The sequence below is a fragment of the Protomyctophum bolini genome, assembly GCF_963924005.1.
Source record: "Protomyctophum bolini genome assembly, chromosome: 23".
Classification (NCBI taxonomy): Eukaryota; Metazoa; Chordata; class Actinopteri; order Myctophiformes; family Myctophidae; genus Protomyctophum; species Protomyctophum bolini.
The window spans coordinates 19,379,026-19,393,602 of record NC_137884.1 but is presented as its reverse complement, the minus strand read 5'-3'; the positions used below and the strand labels follow the sequence as shown (position 1 = coordinate 19,393,602).

The following is a 14,577-nucleotide window of genomic DNA, read 5'->3' as shown; positions in this document are numbered from 1 at the left end:
GCAGTGGAGAGGGTGGCTGATAAGGATCTGAAAGCTCAGCCCCGGGGCAGCTTCATGCCTTATAAGGAGGTACCTCCCAATTCCCCAGGCTGCAAAAGGAGGCAGAGCACTTTAAGAAAAAAGTACAGAGCAGAGCAGCCGGGGAACACTGCTTAGGTCGGTCGGAACAAGGTGGAATTATAGGATGGGATGTAAGTGTACTCAAACTCTGGACAGGGAGTTATGGTGTGGGAGCGTATGGGGGTGGGGTGTGAGTTGAGCGAGGTGGCAGCTAACACTTATCTCCACTTGCAGGAAGGGAAGCCTCTGACAACACAGCAACAGGGTTGCGCTTTCTCTGTCTCTCTCTCACACACACACACGCACACACACACACACACACACACATGCACAACTCTCTTAGAGGGTAGCCCCTAAACAGAGCAAGAGCGCTCCCTGACGTGGAGGAGTCTTATGAAGGTGGCTGATGACCTCAGGCTCTGAGGAAGAGGAGAGATGAGGAAGCACGTCAGCACCATTCCGCTCATCCATGTGACAGAGGTAACACTTGTTTGAATACTTTATCGATGTCTGAAGCACCACTGTCTGTGTTTATTTGTGTTTGTCTAAAACAGTGCAGGTTTTCAACCCGTTTTATATCAAGGCCCATTATTTATTCAGCATTTGAGCCACAGACCACCATTTGATGACGTTTAGCCTCTCGGATCTTATCGTTGGATAAGATTTTGTCCACAATTCCATGCTGTATTGATGTTGGTACCATTAGGAGGAACAGGCAAATGTTGATCAAAATAACAATTCTTCTACATTCTCTAATTGTGTAGACTTCTTGTAAATGAAGTAATGCAGATGTTTAACAATACATTGGCTCTCGAGAGTTAAAGATCTATAAGGGTCCATTCGGTTACCAACTCCCCATCATTTAGCTGGGGACCACCTGGAACCCCCTCAAAGCCCACTGGTGGTCCCTGGACCACTGGTTGAAGACCACTGGTCTAAATCATTCTGTTTATATATATATGCAGCAGCCCTTTTTGCTCTCTTTTTGGGGGAATGACACGAAGACATGGTTATTGCCTAGAAGAGTTACATGCAATCAGCATCATATACTTCTGCACCTTAACTTCTGCTCATGTGCAGACTTTGACCTGGTGGTCACATGTCACGAGTTGTTTATTTCGGAGAGATAGGAAGAGCCACCTTTCCTGCCAGTCGAGTTGCCTTACCCTTTTCTCATGCCAGGAACTGTCTCATGACAATGTTGTAAGGACATGGCATCCTGAACATAAGATTGTTGACTGGATTAAAAGATAAAATATATTAGTATATGGACGATGAGGGCTGAAAGGAATTCCTTCAGATGGATAGGATGTATAACCATAGCATATCAGAGATGTTGTTTTGGTATACACATGTATACAGACATGCTGATACATCATACAGTAACTGCAGCAGCAGCTTACCAGAACAGGGAAGGGTTGTGATATTTGACAGTCAATTGCAGTTTCAAACGTGTTGCACCATGCCCGAGTGGGGTGTGTGTGTGTGTGTGTGTGTGTGTGTGTGTGTGTGTGTGTGTGTTTGTGTGTGTGTCATTTGACCTCACTGCTTACGTAATGTCTAAAAGAATGTAATTATAATAAACCGTATAGATCAAGCACACCCGTTACTGACGGCTCACGACTCACGAGTTCCTTTTTCTTATCTCTTTGTTTCAGAAAAGAATGTTAGTGAGGTTTGCTTTATCAGACTGCGGGTGCCAGATGGCCTGATTAGAGTCTCTGTCTGTCCTCGCACAGTATATCCATCAGTGTCACAGCCATGTAATATCCCTTCTGACTGTGCATAGACTATTCTATCATCTTCTTCCTGCAGAGCACTGTGTGTGTGTGTGTGTGTGTGTGTGTGTGTGTGTGTGTGTGTGTGTGTGTGTGTGTGTGTGTGTGTGTGTGTGTGTGTGTGTGTGTGTGTGTGTGTGTGTGTGTGTGTGTGTGTGTGTGTGTGTGTGTGTGTGTGTGTGTGTGTGTGTGTGTGTGTGTGTGTGTGTGTGTGCGTGCGTGCGCATACCTGGATGTGTTTGTGTGTCTTTGTGTCTCACTCCCCATATGTCTGCATGTTTTTGTGTAATTCAGTGGTTCTGGTTCCCAAACCTTTTCACGTCAAGGACCCCCAAATTGACCCCAATTTATATTGTAAATCAATGTTAATTTAAAGGTATATTCAGATATTCGGTGATAATCCTCCCTACTGTAGAGTGTGCTGACCATATAAGTATAGTTCCTTACCTACCTGTCCCCAGTTAAACCCCTGTGGACAAAAAGGACGTAGGTTTCGTTTTTGGCTAGGTGGCCCAGCCTTCATCCAATCAGGATAGAGAGGGGCCTTCCACCAATCATGATCGAGTGGGGGGTGCCTTGGTGTGCGTACTGTTGGCCTGTCGCGTGTCCCCCCACTGTAGTGCGTGCATGTGCACATCTTGTTACCGGGGCGGACCGGGGTTTTCTTTCCAAATCACCCAAATCACTGAATGCTCCTTTAACTCTGAGAGTGTACAAATGGTTCAGTTTGTACACTCTCAGAGTTACAGACCCATAAGGGTCCATTTGGTTCCAAACTATCATTTAGCTGGGGACCACCTGGAACTCCCTCAAGGACCCCTGGGTGTCCCCGGACCCCACTTTATATCAAGGATTTGTCGTGGCATTCGGTTCCGCACTATGAGCTTGTAGATCTGCTATTTTTCAATGGCGTGTGTAACATAATGCTTAAAACACCAAAAGGGGTTCCCACCCTGAATGGTAAACCATGCCCAGACAAAGGGAGCCAAACCAGTTATTAACCATTCTCAGTGGTGTATTGGAAAATGGCCTGACCTGATAAAATAACCTTAATAGCCCGGCCGCACAACCCAGAAAATAGCCGAATGAATGGAGCATAATTATATACCGTATATCAGTGTTATATCTGAAGGAAAGCAGACTTACACAGTCTCCCTTCTTTGCTTGCAGCTTTTGTGCCAATACTGAACCTGGAGGTGTATTCACTCACTTAATACAAAGGATGTACATTTAGATGTATTTATATAGTCTACCTGTGGCTGTGATAACCTATGATAACCAGTGTGGCGTCTTAGATAATATAAATCGCACGCCTCGAGCTTTGCATTGTTTTCCTTTACCCTGTTCCTATACAGTCTGTTTATCCCATAATAGTGTTGGTATCTTTGAGGACATCATGGCGTAAAGCATAACTGTATTATACTGTGTCCCATAATAGTGGTAATAACTTTGAACATAATGAAATCATGGCTGTAAAGCCTTATTCGTCCTACAGAGATGTGTTGCATGTCGAATGTGACTGATATTCAAGCTTGCGACGTGGCGTCATCATTTCATTTCTGTGATGAATTGGGCTTTGATGTGTCAACATTTCTACGGCGGTTTGTGTGCTTGTATTAGTGTGCTGCTGCTTTGTAGAATGAATAGATAATGTATCTTTGTGTCTGAGACTTGTGGATAGAGCACTGGTTGCCAAAAACCCATTTGTGGGTCACGGACACCATTTTTATGGGTCCCTTTTATTTATTTATTTGTTTCCTTCCTACATTTTGTTTTGAATTATTAATTCTAATTATTAAGTAATCCCATGAATAAATAAAAGAAAAATCTAAAAAATTCCATAAATTAGAAAACAAATGTTTAAGAAGAAGTGAAAATAGCAAGATCTACAAGACACGTTGTGAGCTTGTAGATCTGCTATTTTCACTAGTTTGGCTTCCACGGCAACGGAGCCTTAGATATAGACAGTTACGCAAACTGCGTTCACTTCATGGGGCCAGTCCAATGGCGGCTCTCCTACATAGACTTCTATTCTATTGAGAATGGGGACAACCAACTGGAAGTAGGCAGAAATGCCTTTATTTTAGATTGTTTTGTATTAATAGTACAATATAAACATTAAAGAGACTTTAGTTGTTACTGAACAATACTTTAAAACAGTTGTCATGTTTGCACAAAAGCTCTTATTTGTGCCGCCCTCGTTGAAAACAATGTATTTCCATGAACAGCGCCGCTCGAGCGCTCGGTTTCCGCCCCCTCAATATCGTAACTCTTCTATTAGATGGCTATGTCTGGCAGAACCGCGTCTAATTTCTCTTTTGGGTCTTCTTGGACTGAAACCAGTGTTGGAGCATCACAGTGTGGGAGCCTCGTGACCTTACAGTATTAATGAGGTCAACGCTGGCCTTCCCAGATCCTTCCCCAACAGGCCCAGTGGAGCAGCTGCTCTACGTCCCAAAGTGGGGTCCGGGGACCCCCAGGGGTCCACTGCTCTACGCTCTGGCCGGGCGATACACAATCTGCTGTCACAGCGACCTCCGTCTCGCTCCATCGCTCCCAATTAGACTTGGAAACCTGTGTGTGCTCCCCGGTGTGTAGGATTCCCCGGCATTGATGATGATGATCCCTGACCCTAGCTGGACCACAGCCCCTCCCGCCCCACACCATTAGAGACTAGAGAGAGAGAGAGTGGTTTTTCTACATTCATTCCGTTTCTCTCTCTGTCTAATTGTCCATGTGCGCACGTTACCCGCCGTGCGTATACCGTGTACAGTGCACGTGTCGGCAGTCACTGTAAAAACAACCTTCCATTTCGTTTCCATTTCTCTCCCAAATGTTTTATGTCACGGGCAAATGGCTCAATTTGTTGTACACAAAAGCGCCTGCGTATGCATTCACATGCACACTCATGCACATTTTACGACGCGTCAACATGTTGACGTGTTAACTACCCATTATGGCCAATTCCATTGAAAACCTTAATTGTAGGTTTGAAATGAGACAGTGTGTGTGTACGTTGTAATTAGAATCAGGAGGTGTACTGTATTATCCTTCTGTCTAAAAGTATGTGTGTGTGTGGGAGGGGGGGATGTCTAAATAACAGTGATCCAAGTATGTTAAGTATTTGTTCTCAGTCAACCCTCAAGATTAATGAAGTGTGTGTGTGTGTGTGTGTGTGTGTGTGTGTGTGTGTGTGTGTGTGTGTGTGTGTGTGTGTGTGTGTGTGTGTGTGTGTGTGTGTATTATACAGTATATTTAGCATATAACCTTGTCTGTCTGCAGCTGGTCCGTTTTGAAAGTGGGAAAAATAAGCGTGTTTGTTCAATTTACTTTATAGTCTCATCTCCTTGCTTCACCCCCTAGCACTGCTAGTCAGAAGGAAGAATAGTCTATTTATTAGATACCTCCTCTCACACTCTCTTATGTTTTATGTACATTTCACAATACGGGATCTGACTCCCCCCACACCCCGAGAATGCTACTTCTTCAATATACAAGTACGAGTAATTTGCTTTGTGAATGGAAAGTTGTATACAGTACCTGATAAAAAAATTACCGAGTGCATGTGCTCGTTTGCATTGTGCGGATGCCTCTCGCACACGTCAGCAGCCAATTCACCTTTCCTTTTCCTACTTGTGCCACTGGTAATTTGTTACCATGGGAACCTGACAGTTGGTTCTAATTGCAGTCACTGTGATTGCCACTTCCCCCTCGGTTTGATTTTTAAGGGGCGCTAGCCAATAAGGGACCTTATGTACCTTATGTTGCAATGTCAAATGCCCGCTAACATAAATTGATGTACAATGACAAGAGTGCCCCACATTTCACACGGGTGTGATTTCTTTTTTTTAAAGCATGGCATTTCCTATCACTTTTAGGCAGGTGTTTATGCATAACAGAGTTATATGACAGGCAAGGGTAACTTACAGCATTCAGTTTAAGATTTGAATGTTTGTGAAAACTCATGTCTACTCCTTGGCTACCTTGGCTTTCGGAAATTACGTCATATGGCGGCTAAATCTATGGACTTTTAATGATGTTAAAAAAACCACATGTGACATGTGGCAGCCAAGTCTATTGACTTTTAATGAAAAAACAGAACCCCACGTGACTTAATGTGTCAGGTCTATGGAATTTCTAAAGTTTGTTTAGAGCACTTTAAACAAACACGCTCTCACTTCGTCGTCGTCCTCCGTCTAGTGTTTGTTTTGCTCTGAGTATGCAGCACTTAAATGTGCTCGTTAAATTAAGTGGAATGGATTGGATACACACATACAGTACACGCATATGCATGCCTAATACCCATATTAACACACACGTCAACCTGTTAACTACCTATTATGAAGATTAGTTAATTGAGGCCCAGTCAATTGAGATCTTGCCCAGTCTAGCTTCTGAAAGACGGAGATGAAAAAAACAACAAAAACAACAAAAGATAGCCTACATATTTGGCAGTAACCTCGTGTCGCGACTAGCCAGACTTTCCACCTCACCTCGGCTCGGAGTGACATTTGCAGCCCCTCACCCCTGTGCATGCAAATGTCTCTTGTAGTAAGCCAACGTGTCCAAAATCACACCAACCCCTGCAAGCCGCCTTTGTTTTAAATGGTCCCCTGTTAGCAAGTCGGCAAAACTGGTAATTGGCCCTGTCAAAAATTCTAATTACACAAGCTGCAACTCCTTGCAACAACTCGCAACAAAGCAAACCACACCAATGCAAGTCCTTGCAACTGCCATTGGGAATAATGGTTGCAAGTAGTTGCATGTTACAAGGAGTTGCATGGAGACCCTCTGGTGTGGTTAGGGCTTAAGGGTGGCAGCAGGGGCAGTGTCTTCAGTGTACAGGGTTTGATGAGGGCCCAGGTAGGGCCAGCCGGGCCCTAATGTTCGGGCCTGTTGAGAACTCTAGTTTTCGCCTGCTGCCGGGCGCGGCGGCTGCACTAATAACTTTGGGGCAGGTTCGTCTAGACTTTGAATGGACAGGTATCAGTCAAAAGGGAGACATCGAAGAGGAAGAACGTGGGGGGATAAGGTCAGTGTCGTGATGGCTATTATTGGATGTATACCTCTCACTCACGATCTCTATTTACATTTCATGAATCACGACATGGAATTTGATTTCTGCGCCGATAATGCTACTTCAATTATGCACTCCATACTTGATGAAGTATGAGTCATTTGCCGTGTAAATGGAAATTACACTACATTAAATGAACTCTCTCTCCATCTGGTGCAGGGGTTGACAGACATTAAGGTCTCAGAGGCACTTGCCCGAAAAGTAAATTCTTAATGCTAAATCCAAGTGATAACTGCTGAGTGGCGACAGTCACTTTGAAAAACAGAATGAGTGCAACTGCTAGTTGTAAAAAGGTAGCATTGTTCTTCATGAATAGTCAATTATATTTAATGATGCACTTGCCTGTCGGGCAACCTGAAATCAAGCTCCACTTTCCCGAATGTTTTATTTACTCGCCGCGGGCAGTTGGACAACTGTTAGTGTCAACCTCTGCAGTGAGCTTTGTTCCTTTTGCTGCATTGACGTGTGAATCAGGTCGTGATGATGATGTCAGAGCAGCCAAGGATGCGTCACTCTCAGACAGATGTGTTATACTCTCTCTCTTGCTTTAATGTCACAACTTCAACTCTCTCCCTGTAACTTCATCCCTCTCTAGCCCCTCATATCTCCATAGTTGTCATATTTTTCTCAGAATAGACCTCTGACCACAGAGGACAAAGGAGCTGAAATGCCACGAGCTTGGTGTTTTGGGCTGTGACGTGAGAGGCTGGGAGCGCATGCAGAGATGAAAGAGGAAGGTGACCGTATGGGTGTCCCAGTACTGACCCCCACCAGCACTCTTTGACAAAGTGACCCTTTAGATCATTATTTCAAAAGGCACCTGGAGCTGGCATAGGATCACAGCATCCTTCTCTGGAACCACGTTCATCCATAAACTTGGGTAATTGGGAATTAAATCTTCTGATGTGTACCGTACTTGTATGATCCTTGATGTGTTGGTTACAAAACAAACACCCACACGGTGTATGTTTCTCATGTTTGAAGTTGAACACGAACACTGACAAACAACTCAGTCAGTTTCATCGTCTCAGACCGCTGTAATAAAGTGGCAAGACTTGTGTAGGCAAGGCAGGGCACAAACTAATAAACAGTACAAACATTGGTCAATATCCCTGTCGGACGGTTGTATAATCCATGTACCGAAGAACTCACGCTGTTGTGACGTTAGTGATTAACACCTCCGCAGAATTTCATATATCTATCTCCCACCAGACTGTACATTTACCACCAGTGCCCCATAGAACCGAACCACCACTATTCATGTCCAGTGTGCCCATTCATGTGTCCCTGATTTAGTTCCCCTGCTGGGCACTGACAAAAGACACTGATGGATTTAGGGAGGGGGAACCTGAGGTTGTGTGGGTCTCTTTACCCCACACAAAAATAAATTATGTTGAGCCGTAAAAGAGAGAGGGGTGGGTGGGGTTATGTAGAAACGGGAGAGGGGAACATTTATTTAGCCATGTAGTGATCATGAGGGAATTAAGAGAGAGACGCGAGTGTGGGGAAAGCTTTCTACCCCTTCTGGATCTCTGCTGTCCAGCTGAAAGATCCTTGCCTTATTAAAACACGGGAAGAACACTGTTCTGCTTTAAGTTATGGTGTAATTTTGGCTGTATGGTATTGATGTTGTCCAGTGGTGTGGTGTCCTCTGAATGTGTTGAGCAGGGCTGTAGCTGACGATTTTGTTGCCCTACTCACAACTATCTTTTGGTTTTGTGGCAAATGTGCTCAAACAGTCTTCTTTCCTGCCTTGATCTGTTTAATTAATATAATTTAATATTTTTATTCGGCCACTATAATTACTTAAGCCTTAAGGCCTAAACTTGATAAAAGATATGGGGAATTCAGAGATTCCGAATATGAGCCGAGAGGAGATGTGGGAAGTCTTTTAATTAAAATGACAGGAGTGGAAGATGAATGACATAGGCAAGGATATGATAGCTGGCACAAGCAATCACTTGTAATATAATAATTTGTGGGGAAAGGAAGGAGTGTGATTTACAGGCAGAATAGACACAAGCTCAAGAGAGAAGAGGATTAGAGTGAGATGAGAGGGGAAGTGTTTTGGACTGCACCATTCTGGGGGCTTATGCAATAAAATATAAGACAATCCGCCACAACGTCTGACTCTGTGCACTAGTCATTGAGAAACGGCCAACAGGATGCACAGTGGTAGAGTATTGGCTCTGTCCCAATTCAGACAGTTCGGGTCTTAACACTGCCTAACCTGAACCAACGTCTTAGCTATAACCATGATGTGAACCAATCAAATGACATAAGAGAGTGGTGGTTTCAAAACTTCCAATGGCTGAATAATCTCTACCACTTTAATCTCTCAAATTAGATGTTCTTCTTTTTACCGAATGGGTTCCCAACCACCTACAGGGGGACAGTAGGGGGACCCTTAGATGGTTAAAATTTGTATTTATCGTTACATCCTGTGCACAGGTACATAAAAAAGCGACCTTTGGAAAAACAAAGCTCTGCTGTCCCTGCAGGACACACAACATTGTGTGCTTTAGTAGGGCATAATTATTTGATGTTAAATGGAAAGATGTTTTATAGATCAGGGCTCACTGCTGGGAAAGAGTTATTTCCTAGGGTCAGAGCCCTCAGTTTGGAGACATGGTCAAAAGATTTAACAATAATAATGTAAGAATCCTCAAAGTATTACTTGCACAATGTACATTTACATTTATTTCGTCAGCACTTTATTTTATGATATATTTTTACTTGATTTATTTGCATTTTAATGTTTTACCTTCTATTGTTTGTTTCATGTTTGTTTGTTTGTTTGTTTGTTTGTTTGTTTTACCTTGTTGTACAGCACTTTGTAACATTGTTTCGAAAGGTGCTCTATAAATAAAATGTACTTACTTACTTACATACTTACTTACTTACATGGCATGACAGCTTAATAGACAACTTCTGCTTGTTGTCAAATTTGACTGCTGTAGTGTTAGATATACATATATGCTTACTGCTTCATTATATTACATCCAGTAACATTACGATACTTCTTATCCAGTATCACTTCATCTTCTTATAAAGTTATATTGTATAATATTGTGTTAGAAGTCTCTGTGGAATATCTCCCACCAACATTTCACTGCTTGTACCGCGATATACATTGCAAAGGCAGATGACTCTCGCGTAGCCAGGCTAGCTTGTACCTGTATCATGAGTCATACAGGGTTGTAGTCTTAAGTACCAGGTCTTATTCCCTAACTTGAGTAAACTAAATACCTGGAGGCGTGATCAATGCTCTTTGGCCACTCAGAATAGCCAAATGGCATTGATCACGCCTCCAGGTCTTTAGTTTACTCAAGTTAGGGAAAAAGACCTGGTACTTAAGACACGCAAAATAGTCTCTTAGTGTGGTTATATGTTTGGGTGTGGGTTTGACTTTTAAATTGATTCAGGTGAGTTAAGGTTAGGCAGTGTGTCCGTATGGTTAAGTTTTGACATGGGTTTTGTGTGGTTAGGGTATGGATTCAGTGTTCAGATTCCATCCGACTTCTGAATATTTAATGCACCTATCATGTATCCCAATAAAATAAAAGAAAGAACGTATAACACAATCTGATAGTTGTCTCTGTTATCCAAGATAATATTCTATCTGATTCAAGACACGCACATCCCTCCACGATGAAACATTAAATATCCCTGATTTGATTATCTGATAATTGTGTTATCATCCTCTTATTTTCGGAGATATTGGTTCCTGTCTTGTCTCCCCCTTGAGATCAGCCTAAGAGTCGTACTTACAGCTGGGCACCACAGCCAGTAACGCACACGCTATACTGATTTTAATTAAAGTGGTGTGTGTCTGAGTAGGAACATGTTGTAAAGGAACAAGGAAATGAGGAAGACACAATCTGAACAGACAATGCCCTGATGAGAGGTCACTTCCTGTCTGGGTCAACGACAAAGTAATGGAAGGGCCTAATTACGATGACTTGTGTGCCTGTCGTCTTTCTCTGTTCCTCGTGCTCTCTTTCTCTCTCTCAGACACACACGTGCACAATACCCCCCACCCCACCACTGAAGTCAGTCGTTTTTTTTGCATGGAAGTCACGTTACGATATACAACAATACACAGTTTCGAGGAATCCAGTGGGAAGTTCTGGGAACCTGTTTGACTAATAATAAGGGCGGCAGTGGCTCAGGAGGTTGATCCCGGGTTGCCCCAGAATTGGTTTCCTTGAGCACGACATCGAACGCCTAATTGCTCCCAGTGAGCATGTTGGTGCCTTGCATGGTCCTCTCCCCATCGGTGTATGAATGTGCGTGTGGATGAATGCAATGCACGATCATTGTAAAGCGCCTTGGATAAAAGCGCTATATATAATTGCACCACATGTCATCTAAAACAACATTACACACCCTCCGCCTAAACATTCCATACCAGCACCAGTGTTCCGAAAGCATGTGGCAATGGTTGAGGTCAGTTTGCGTTCACAGCTTGGAGAGAGTCAGGAAGTGGCACAGGAAGCATTCAGGATGAACACAAACATTACTGGTGGGAAGGAGGAACAATGGCGTCTTGTGCTTATCATCGTACATTGCATACATACCGGTACTTGCAAATGCTTTATTTCATGATGCAAACATTTATAAAATACAGGGCCTTCGTTCTCCCTGCTCTATTCTGAGACTACGCTCATTGTATTGAACTCAAATGTATGGCATCTCTGCTTTTCTTGGATAACGGCATTCTTCTGATCTGGTGACATCACATGTAAATAATGTATGTGTGTGCACTACAGTTCAGATATCGGATGTATTTGACCATGGGGTGTTATTTATTTTTAAAGTGGATCAATGCAGGCAGAGGCAGGCTTTACTTCAAACATGATGCTGCTGCGTAGCTACAACTCGACAAGTAATGAGCTGCAGCTCCCATTAATGATGTGTGCACTGTGCAGAAGCCTGAAGACACACTCTGCAAGCACATAGCCTTTCTTTGCCAGATCAATTAAATGAGGAAAAACAACACTGTTCCACTGCTTATGGGAATGTGAGGAGATTAAAACATTTTGGAGGTCCGTGGTCCATTATGTCTCTCAGATTACGTCAGGTCCAGTTCCTCTGTGTCCTAAATTATGTATACTCAGTATTTATCCATTAAATTGTACACTAAATAGTAATGAAAAAAGAATGACCGACCTCTGCCTGTTACAGGCCAGACGCTCAATTGCGCTATGTTGGAAGAATGTCAATGCCCCTACGATCGGCTTTTGGCTGAGGAACTTAACAACCAGTTTGGCACATGAGAAATTAACATATGTAATTAGGAAGAAACCTGCAGTATTCTATAAGATATGGGAGAAGTTCTTGGACTTCATTAAGCGAGGTGATATTGAAGAGGCTTTGGATGTATAGTGGTTAACTGGGGTAGCCAGCTGTGGGGTGGGGGTAGGGAACTGTGATGTATGTAATGTGTTTTATTTTCGTTTTATTTTTCGTTTTGTCATTATTTATTAATTTTTGTTCTGTATGTATTGTTGTCAAAACATTTTGTGATAAGATTTTGTTTGTATTTGTGCTGCCATGGGGATGTGGGGGGAGGGGGGGAAATATATGTCAATTGTTTTGAAAATACTTCTTTGTACTGTAAAGAAAATCAATAAACATATGTTTAAAAAAAAAAAAAATGAGGAAAAACAGTGCCAGCTCATTTAATTCTGAATTGCCTTGCTCTCCTAACACATCTTTCTTTCTGAGAGTCACACTCACACATAGTTATTGACAAATTAATAAAATAACCAATATGGACTGGAAATGTGTTGGGCAATCAGGATTGATCAAAGCGGAGATTTGTTCTGGATTTGATGTAGACATGTAGTGTGTCAACTCCCTCAACACCCTCGGCTCTCTCACTCACACAGAAATATGATTTAATCAGACTGGATGAGATTCAAATTCAGCAATATGGTGCTCTTTTTCTGTGCGCACTCACATTTCCACTGTGCTATGTCCTGTGGGCTAAATCATTGAGTCCCAGAGTGTCAACATGTCAGCAGCAGGCACTCTCATCACATCAATTAACAGCTGTCTGACTCATTCACTGCTTTCTCTATGTGCACTTTAACTAAAATTGCTTTATTTCGGTGGTTTTCAACCTTTTTCATATCAAGGATTTATTTGGTATTTGAGCCTCGGACCACCATTTGATAACGTTTAGCCTCTCAGACCCAAAACGAAAGAATATTTTGTTGTCGTTGGGTAAGATTTTGTCCACAATTCTTTCCAAATTGATGTTGGTAGCATATAGGAGAGACAACAGATAACAAGTCTTCTACATTCTCTAATTGTGTTGTAGACTTCTTGTAAATTAAATGATGCAGATGTTTTAACAGTCGGAGCTGGAACCCCCCCAAGGACCACTGGTGGTCCCCGGACCACCGGTTGGGCATAGTCACCCCTTTATTTTATTTTGAATGGCCACTGATATATTTTGGGGGTGGGGGTTAGAGAAAGAAATGAGTGGTGTGTTTAAATTTGTGGTGACAGATGTCAGGTGTGGGACTGGAGGACTGGATATGATGGAATGAATACTTAATATGTGCTTGTGTAACAACCTGCCAACTGGCCATGGTCACATGACAGAGCCACTGACTAAACTAATTACTTTCTGCTGCTCTATAGCTATATAGACTGTCACTGTAAATCATTCATGACATTGTCAGGTTTTTCAAATGCAGGAAAGAGCAGACAGGAGTTCATAATGTAAAACCAAGTTTTACATATGATCGGCTTGATGCAGAAATGCAGGCAATGGATACAAGCAGTTTACAGTCATAGGCACAACACAAGATGAAAAATGCAGTTATGGTTAGGTTGAGGGTTTGGGGTAGGTAGTCGATGGGACCAATGGATCGGACCTATGCCCCGTCGGACAAAAGGCATGCACTCGAACACAATGGGTGTGCTATAGCGTGATGGAAGCGTCACAGCTAGGCTATGACACATGCTCCTGCCTGTCCAGCAGAAGTCGCTCGATCGCCCCCCACCTCCCCCAACCCATCTATGTCATGGGGTGACTCCATAGCATTGACAGTCAGACATGATGAGAGACATTATGGTCTTCAGTCCCTGTGGCCTGGACCATTATAGGTTAACAGACATCAATTCAAAATTTGGATATGTTCTACATATTGCCCTATACTACCCAAGTAGTCATCACCATGTTGGCTTGTGGTGGACATTTTTGTCAACATATTATTTTTGCCACGGACATACAAAATGAGTGGACAATAATATGACCAGAAACAAATAAATAGATAGCCCTGAATAACAGGTCTGTAACTCTGAGAGTGTTTGGTTCCATTTGAACACTTTTGCAGGTCTTTGCAAATAATAAAACATTTGAGACCACTAGTAGCCTACTAGTTGGACTCCTAATGTGCCATAGTGTCATAATAGATAATTGCCATACATATTCTGAAGAAAACCTGGAGATTGACATACCGTAATTGGGTGTTGTGATAAAAATAAGAACATCATAATTTGCCACAGACATATGACCAAGTCTTTGCTACGTCCGTGTACGGACATGTTGGTGAATGGTGACCCCTGGACTGGAGGATCAGGCATCTAATTTTGTGTTTTCCCCCCATCTTTCTAGAACCATATGTTAATAAGAGAATATAATTG

General features: G+C 42.7%; 1 protein-coding gene across 1 annotated transcript in view; it reads left to right on the top strand.

Moving 5' to 3' along the window:
- The first annotated feature begins 215 nt into the window (after positions 1 to 215).
- tmcc3 (transmembrane and coiled-coil domain family 3) overlaps positions 216 to 14,577 on the top strand; it is a 40,265-nt gene continuing 25,903 nt past the window's right edge. The window contains exon 1 of the mRNA XM_080757552.1: positions 216 to 540. Coding sequence (XP_080613678.1) covers positions 496 to 540 — 45 coding nt within the window. The 5' untranslated portion in view covers positions 216 to 495. The remainder of the gene's footprint in view (positions 541 to 14,577) is intronic.